We start from the raw sequence: 8,722 nt of genomic DNA on the forward strand, positions 1-8,722 counted from the left end.
CACACTCTCAGGATCTTGTTTCCCACAGATACGCGAGTCTCCATCACCCGCCTTTCATTATCGCAGCAGGGTGGAGGTGTTGTTGATACAACTGTTCTCACATGTGATCTGTTTCCCTGTGTGTGTGTGTGTGTGTGTGTGTGTGTGTGTGGAAGTGGACACCCGCAGTCTCACTGACTCTCTTCTGGCCCTGACTGCATCTGCATCTGTCACCCTGCAAGAGCCTCTGGAGACACGACACCGAAACACCGATCAGGCCGGAATGAGGCACGCAATCAAAAATCAATTAATCCTAATCAGAGACGAGTGCCAAACACCGCTGACAGACTGCGCCCGCTGTTTATTTTCCCTCAGAGTGGCAGAAATACCAAAGTGTGACAGCAGAGAATTGATGTCCACGCTCATTTTCTCCTCTCAAACGCCTCACTTGTTGCCGTGCCGAGTAAACAAGTGGTTCCTCCGGTACACGCATGGGCCGCCTCGTGAAGCGGGGCCTCTGTGTGGAGCAAGCCGGAGCAAGCCGGAGCAAGCCGGCAGACAGTGAGCTGACTAGAATTAGATCTGGCGTCAGTGAGGAAAGCGGAGGCTAAACTGTGTGTGACCTGATATTATTGGGGGGGGGGGGCATATCAAGTGCATTGAAAAGTAATATCAACTGATACAATGAGGGCCACATGGTGCACGGTTTCTTTGTTATTACTTGATTTAGTGGTTTTGTGGTTGTAGGCCTATATTCTATAATAAATGTGTTTGATCAACTTTCCAAACAGAAAATCTGGGGCTAGGTGATATTCTAAACGCATACTAGAGAGACAAGAGATACAGTTCATTTTTAAGTCAAATTAAATGTAAAGAATACTTGAAAATCTTCTATGAACAGTTTCAAGGATTGCCCTGCTTTAAGGTTAGTTGAGGAAGGAAAGAAGGGAATGGACAAAGGGCAGAGGAAGTGAAATAAGTAACGCAGGGCCAACAGAAGTATAAGGAAGTTAAGAAAAAATAGAGGAATTGAGCGTAAAAAGAGCCCACTAAAAAGGAGAAAATATTTTGTTACAAATTAAAGAAAAACAACAAAATATTCGCAGGAAACTGTTCTCAAGGCTGAAAGATTAAAGTTATCTGGTTCATTTCAGAGTGTTACATTATTGTCACTTCATTTCCTCCTGTGGAGTCCAAGCTACGACTCAATTTTAGAAGCTTATCTCATAAAAAGCTGTTAGATAAATGGAGTAAAACACAATATTTCCACAAGAAATGTGGAGGAAAGATAGAAAGTGCGCCAAAGTGGAAATCACTCGAGAACAAAACAGCACTGAGCGGGCCTCAGTAATACATGCAATGCAGATCAGACACCACCAGGTGGAGCTACATCTCTTCTCTCACGTCTGTGAGTCATAAAGGCAAACTTAATGCTTCATAAGGTGACATTCACCAGCAGCAACACAAGCTTAAACACTCAGTACATGTGTTACTATGAGAGAGGAGTCAACTACCAGGACACACAGTGACAAGGTGGGCGTTTACTGCTTTTCCTACCTGCATGTGTGTGTGGGCTCGGCTCTCACCGGGACTCTGTGGGGGAAGGAGAAGTAAACTTATGTTACACAGAAAGCATCATCGAAAATCTGCTTTTCTTACGGTACGGCTCTGACAACAAGTAAGGTGTTTAATGACAACATAACCATACAGGGCCTGATCTTGTCAGCCACAATATGTCCGTCTGTGGTTTGAGCCAAAACACAGATAGCACCTGGCTCAGCTGATTGGGTCACGTTCAGAGCCTGGATTTAAGGTCCTAACCAGGAGCTTTTCAGTACAAGTTATTAAACACGGGCCCAGTTGTCAGTAGAATGCATTAGATGTGTGAACACGTGTGTGTTTGAGGCCACTCAGCATATGCATGGATTTTTTGGCAGGGTGCGGACGGGGCAAAAATACCTCAGCTTCTCGTTCTTGCCTCTTGAGAGGAGAGGAGAGATTGTGAACTTTGACCTCGAGCCCGTCGACCCGGAGACCCAGCGAACGTTTCTGCTGCGTCAGCTCCTCGATCACCCTGAGAGAGAGAGAGAAAAAGAGAGCGAGAGAGAGAGAGAGAGACTCAGCATAACAAGTTTCAAGCTGCAGTGAAGTTCAAAGATCTGACCCCGGGCCAGTGTTGGGGTCAGTTACAGTATGTAAGTCAGAGCTCTGGCTCTTTGTTGTGGGCTGTTTTAGACGAGGTCAGTCGTTGCCAGTGTCAGCGGCAGTATCAGTGTCAACAGTGCTGTAAATAGCACCGACATCCAGGAGCGTAGCACAAAATTCTGGAGCCTGCACATAAGCATTCTCTATTGGCCCCTCCCCCGCCACAAGGGCCAAGTATACTCAGTCCCCTTGTTGTAATGGTTGTTACATTACGTTATGTTATTATTATCTTTTTTCCAACCTTAACGAAGTCGTTTTGTTGCCTGAACCCAACCAATCATTACACAGCGTTGACCACGTGGGATTGTGTGTGATATGAGGCTGATTTGAAACATATTTTTGGCTCAGAAACCGGCTCTTTTAACATTCAACGTGGTTTGCAGAATACCAACATTTTTTCTGCCGACTGGGTTGGTATTTTTTGATTAATCCGTAAACTGTGTCCTCTATAAATTGTGTCTGTAAAGTGAGAAAATAGTACCGGAAAAAATAAAAGCTGGGACTAACTACCGCATGAATGTTTTCAACAGGAGGTCAAAGTCACCTGTCTTTGTCAGCCATGGCCTGCCGGGTGAGCAGTCCACCTGAGCCTCCGCTCTCCTCCTCCATCCTCTCCACCATCTCTCTCTCCAGAGCCAGGCAGCGCTGACCCTCAGAGTCCGCCAGCGAGGCCATCTGCTCGGCCTCACCTCGTGCCAGCGAGGCCTCCTGAACGCAACACAGACGGGAGTAAAAAAAGATCAAATCAGTTCGTCTGTCAGTGATCTTGCATGTCATCTTGTTTAAAGGGATCGTTCCTGTTTATTATTATTATTTGAGTCTTGTGCTCAGTTGCTGCATGGATCCTGGGAGTGACTTTGTGTTTGTGTGTCTGTACCTCTTGTAGCAGCTGAACTTTGGTTTCGAGGATCTCCTGCATGTGGATGATCTCCTCCTGACGCTCTGACAGGCGACACTGCAGCTCTGCTTCATTCTGATTGGACAGGCTCTCTGCCGTCGACCTATTGGGGTTGTAGTTTCGGACAACGATTATTCTACAAGGGAAGCTGCAAAATACAAACTCCTTCTTTAAGGGACGCGTTAGCTTGAAACATCAGAATATTTTTGATAAGAGGATTCTTCTTGAATCATAATATCTTGGCCCCGATGCAGATGTCTACTTGGTTGAGGAGACCCTGAATAATACATGTATGCAATACAAACAGCTGCTTTCAGAGACAGACGGGTTTATTTCATTGGCTTCTTTTCCCCTGTAGACAACAAACACACTCATGATTTATTTAGAGCTGGTCAATTAGATCAGGGTGTCATTAACGGGAGTCCCAAAGACTCAAAGGTCATAACGTTCTGCACTGCATGTAATCTGTCTCTACTCCACAAAATCTGATACTGCTCGATACGTTAGTTACGGATCAGTGTGTGAAGGTCATCAGAAGCAATATGAGTTTTATGGGATGTTATTCTTGAATTGTGCAGGCTGAGCACTGAGTTACAACCATTTTTAATGTTGGTGTATCTAAAATGCTATATTATTATATCTGCCAGGATCGCTCAATGTGGAAAAGTGGTTGCAACAGTTTTTTTCAAATCAGCCACACCCACAAGATTCTGGCAACCAATTCAAGATCATATGTAAAACTCTCTGAAATGTCTCAACTGACTGTTTGAAATGGCATGAAAACCACTATACGGAAAAAAAAAATGATGGTATTTGTTCGATGAAGGTTGAAAAAACAGGTAAAAAATTGTTTTCAGGTCCATATTCAGGTCCACATTCTGCACATATCATTTCAAATTTGATTCATGGATGACAGACCAAACAACAACCAAACTTTTTAAATATGTAGAAGTTGCATTGTGCAAAAAAGGCCCCTCTGCACTGCAATTAATGTATATGGTGTATTCATTTTTTATGATGTTAGCGAAGGTGGTTTGCATTACAGGTGAGGAAACCTGGCTTTATAAAAAGGTGGTTGTGTCTACAAATTCCACAAAATGTAATTGTAATCTGTTTGCATGTTTTTTGTGACACTCTGCTAACAGACAGAGGGATGGAGCGGGAGCAGAACCCTCCTCGCTCGGCTCAGGTTAATCACAAAACACTTAAACAGAGTGAACCGTGTGTCCAGGGGAGAGGAAACATGGGCCCCATGAGGGAAATGTCTCCGGACCCCTCGGTGGGCCGGTCTGTCACTGCTCCACCACTCAGCAACTTCAACACCAAGAAGGTCACACTCAGACTTTTCCTCCCCACATCTATCAGTCAGGCTCTGTTAATAGCTCTAATGATAAACTGTGGCCAGAGAGTTTATTTATGAAACAGCAGGGCACAGAGAGCCTCGGCACTGACCCCAGACTCCACTCAGACGCTCGCTCTCCTCAAAGGCTGGAATTCCTGCTACTTTTCATTATTTTGACAAAGCGCTACATTGACTGACGTTACTACTGCCCACACTGCGTGATGAAGACTGCAACTGAGCTAATGATGTTTTTTCCAATCACCAAACAACGGTAATGGACAGGATTTGCCATCCTTACTTACGTACATGAGTGTAGTGTCGGTTAAGCAGGAGGACGAAACAACAAAACTAACTTTCAGAATGTACCTTCAGAAAAACACCACGTCCAAGGCTTTCTACAATCTGTGGAGTCAGCAGCTCTCCTTTTCCTCCATGCCTTACATGCAGCATTTCATCTGTGCGCGCTCATATAGCGTAGTGTATTTTTTTCAGATCAAAGAGTGCACGAACCGACACAAAATCTCTAGAATAATACCTCAATGTATCAGTAAAAAAGGACGTGTTGCAAGCAGAGACAGCCCAGTGAACCCCTTGGAAGTGTATTCATATTGTGTGTCAATACAAGAAGCATTCATACATCAGTCCACCACGTCAACAAAAAACATTTTCTGTCACTTCCCTCTGGTGGTGTCTGTCCATAAAAAGGGTTTTATTGTGTCCCGGTTCTGAAATATGTCTTTATGTGAGATTTCTGCCTCCACACCAACACAATAAAGAATGGGAATTCATTCTTGTGCTAAAAGCGTTGAAATATGGCACTGAAGAAACAGTAAAAAAGAAATTTTAAAAAAGACAGTCAGTTTTTTGTGGGCTGCCTAGATCAGAAAACATGTGATCCTTCTAACCAATCAGATTTGGCTCCCCTTCTTATGTCACAGGTTCGTTAGAATATACCGCCCCCCATCTGAGTATCTCCACGGCTTGAGATCTACCTTTGCAAAGGGGCGCCATATGTTTCTGGCCAGCTGATCAGAGCAGACTGGGCTTTTTCTGGAGGGGACTTAAAGAGACAGGCGCCAATGTTGTTTTATTTTCAACATTAAAGCATGTAAACATGTTCTAGTAGAAACCCAAAATGAAAGTGACAAACTTAAAATGAGCATGACATGTCCCCTAAGATATGTTTTTGTTTTGTTTTGGTAAAGATGTTAAAATGAACTGATCCGCTAAGAGACAGACAGCTGCCTCACAGACAGGTGCTGGAGCTCAAATAGTTCTCCCGACTCAGCAATGCGACAACCGCAAGACACCTCTGCCCTTCTCTCTCTCTACACCCTCCCCCCTTCAAAACAAACCCTCAGCGGGTCCCTCGCCCCCCCCTCCAACCCCTCATCCCCTCTTCGCCCTACGACCCAGAACACAGAGCCACTTCATCCCCTTCAAAAGCGTTTCGGTGCTGAGCCCATACATGGCATTCCTCAGAGCTTAGCGTGTGTGTTGTGATAGCTAGGTGAGTCTACTGGGCCAGTGGGCTCGCGTGTGATGAGAGGCCGCCGGGTCCCGAGGGCGCCCGGGCTCTGATGTACGGAGGGACTCATGGGAAATAAAATAAAACTAGCGATGAAAAGAGTGTTTCTGTACTTCTCTGTCAGGTTCCCCTAAAGGCGGACTGTCCTAGACATGCAATATACCACGGGTGAGCGATTTGTTGGATACATTTGGAGGTTCGAGGCACCATCATGGTAGCTGGGAGTCAAGAAGACAAATACTCACAGAGCTGTGTCCAGAAGCTGTTGTTTCTCCTCGAGCTCCTTTTTCAGACTCTCCACTTTAACCTTTAACTCGATGTTCTGAGAAAGAGATTCATTCAACAAAACATAAGAACCGGTCAGTGTCTCAGTGGGGTATTAAGTCAAAATCGCATGTATTTACAGCACATTCTTGTTCAGATGTGGGATTTTGTTGCACTTAAAACCAGGATTACAGAGCCAGTATGCAGTGAAAACAACGTCAGTGATCAGTGGCAATGTTCAATAGTCAGCTGTAGTTTGATATAGAAAGAAATGTACCACAAATGTAGTCTTTATGATGCTGGAGAGTGGCTAGATATCTCAATAATTCAAGGTTATGGCTGGCTTAAAATCACAGTATTGATATCATATTGATTCCAAGGCCACAGAGAATACTTCTTTTTGATTGGCTGCTATGTTAAAGTGTACGTCAGTGCACCTTAACATAGCTCCAGTCAACAGTTCATAGCTTTTATAGGCTACAACACTGATGCTACATTGTCAGAGGAGAACAATGTTCCAATATAGCAAACCATTGTTTTCCTCTCATGCAAAAACATGAAAGCGACCATATCTCCAGTGTTATCTAATTCATAATTCTTAATTGTTTTTCTTCACATGGAGTTCTGCTCAGTGCTGCAGAGAGACACACTGAATGGGCTTCCCAAGTTGCACGTGTTGACTTGTATTTCAGGGAGCTCTGTACGACTATAAACAGCGGCAGGGATATGAGCACCTGCTGTATCTGTCTCCACTGGAGCCCCTAACCCCAGTGTAACATCCACTATTCCCCCCCCACGGTCCTCCACCCAGCAACGCCTCCGCTTTTAACTCTTGGCTCTGAACGCAGCAACAAACTGGACTGAACTGGTAGTTTGCTCTCGTGCAGGTATCTGCCCGCACTGGCGATTTGCTTTTCCTGTACATCAATCTGGAGTTATACATGTCAGTGTAGTGAACTTCATGTCCGTGTGCAGCAAGTCCGATGACTGACACACTGACTCACAACGCAAGTGTTGCTGCTTCCGCCGTATAGATGCAAGAGGAATTAAACTAGCGCAGTGCATGCACAGTGTGCATGCATGCAAACAGCGGGCCTCAGGGTTCTCAGGCTCTAATAATGTAGGTCATATGGGTCTATAGTCGACAGAAAACAGGTCAGACAGTCACTGTGGGGGGAGTAAAAACACGAGAAGGATGCAACTGCTTTTCATTCAGGCATCACGGAGTTGTCCTTCTGCAAGAAAACACTGTTGAGCCCTGTTTGCGGCAAACGGGCTCCTCTGGGTCAAGGGCCGCCCAGAACGAGATCATACTGGCAACGAATCACATTTGTACATATACAGAGGAGCGTTCACATTAAAAGCCCTTAAAAAGTGTAGTCGGACCTTGACCGAGTCAGCTGTAAAGTGAGAAGACATGTTCTAATAAGTTGACGCTCACAGTCCACGAAGGAGAACAGGTCAAATGCAATGTATTAACTGTGGCTCACCCCCAACTTGTTCTCTAGCGGTACTAAGCTTCCATTAAACAAACATAGGTTGTCACGTATTTGCAGTACATGTCAATCCTTTTGATGCAGCAATTTGATTTTGCAGTGCTTATTTGTGGGAGGCTCATTTTAAAAAGGGATTAATTGTCAAAGGTTGATGAATAAAAGGACTACTTTCGAGCTCAGTGGACAAACTTAAAGAGAGTTCACATTTTCGGTTCATTTGGGTGCCCCGTAGTGGGTGAGAGGCCCTTAAGTACCTGCTGGTTTACCCCTGACAGCACTGGGACAAACTGTAGTCTCTCTGAAAACAGCCTCACAGGCAGAAATGTGTGACTGACAGTGCGTATGAGCTGTTGCAGAGCAGCCGGAGACCCGCTGTCAGTGCTAATAACTGTCAAACACAAACCTGCAGCTCTGAAAACAACCAGGCTGCACCGCAGAGCCGATACCTGCAGGGAAAGCATCCACAGCATGCAGACACAGTTGATGTTGATAATTCCCTGCATGCATCATTCGTGTTCTCACTCACCCTCTTGTGCACGCCATCGCTGCTTTCCTCAAACTTCTGCTGGATCTTCTCCTCCAGGAAGTAGATCCGGAGCTTCAGGCTGAAGTTCTCCTTCTTCAGGTCGTTCAGGTGCTGCGAGATAGTGCGGCAACCGGGGAAACCAGAGTTAGACATGGCGACTGGTGGCTCCGCCGTAGGGGTCATCGCAGCCCCCCATTCAGTACCGCGTAATATGTGAAAAGACAGGGCTGAAGAGAAACAGCAGCGTCTGGCTGAAGAAACGAACTATCCGGATGATACGGGAACTCAGATGATCTGCTCTCTCCTGCTGTCACACATCAACAGGCAGGAACACAAACAGAGCTCCTCTCAGTTTGGATCTGTTACAGGAGGGTTCAGGGATGGCACACAGACAGGCAGGAGGGGATTGTGGGAGGTGGGAAGGGGGAGAGGGGATGTTTCTTTTTTTAACTATGAGGAATTCATGCCAAGAATCTGAGGCTGG

General features: G+C 45.4%; 1 protein-coding gene across 1 annotated transcript; it reads right to left on the reverse strand.

Annotated features, from left to right (window-relative positions):
- Window positions 1-1,379: 1,379 nt before the first annotated feature.
- On the reverse strand, window positions 1,380-8,421 carry LOC142939314 (myomegalin-like). Its single transcript, XM_076082591.1, has 7 exons — window positions 8,239-8,421; window positions 6,198-6,274; window positions 3,062-3,185; window positions 2,729-2,892; window positions 1,939-2,053; window positions 1,537-1,572; window positions 1,380-1,385 (listed from the first exon to the last, which is right to left on the reverse strand). The coding sequence occupies exons 1-7, from the start codon at window positions 8,419-8,421 to the stop codon at window positions 1,380-1,382; spliced, it is 705 nt and encodes a 234-aa protein (XP_075938706.1).
- Between the last annotated feature and the right edge of the window lie 301 nt (window positions 8,422-8,722).

The sequence above is a fragment of the Anarhichas minor genome, unplaced genomic scaffold (assembly GCF_050575085.1).
Source record: "Anarhichas minor isolate MPS153535 unplaced genomic scaffold, ASM5057508v1 ptg000096l, whole genome shotgun sequence".
In the NCBI taxonomy this organism is placed as follows: domain Eukaryota; kingdom Metazoa; phylum Chordata; class Actinopteri; order Perciformes; family Anarhichadidae; genus Anarhichas; species Anarhichas minor.

Coding starts and splice junctions, on each gene's coding strand:
- LOC142939314 (XM_076082591.1), bottom strand. CDS start 8,421: ATGACCCCTACGGCGGAGCCACCAGTCGCCATGTCTAACTCTGGTTTC. Junction 6,275..8,238: donor GCGATGGCGTGCACAAGAGG/GTGAGTGAGAAC, acceptor TCTCTTTCTCAG/AACATCGAGTTAAAGGTTAA. Junction 1,573..1,938: donor GGCAAGAACGAGAAGCTGAG/GTATTTTTGCCC, acceptor CTTCCCCCACAG/AGTCCCGGTGAGAGCCGAGC.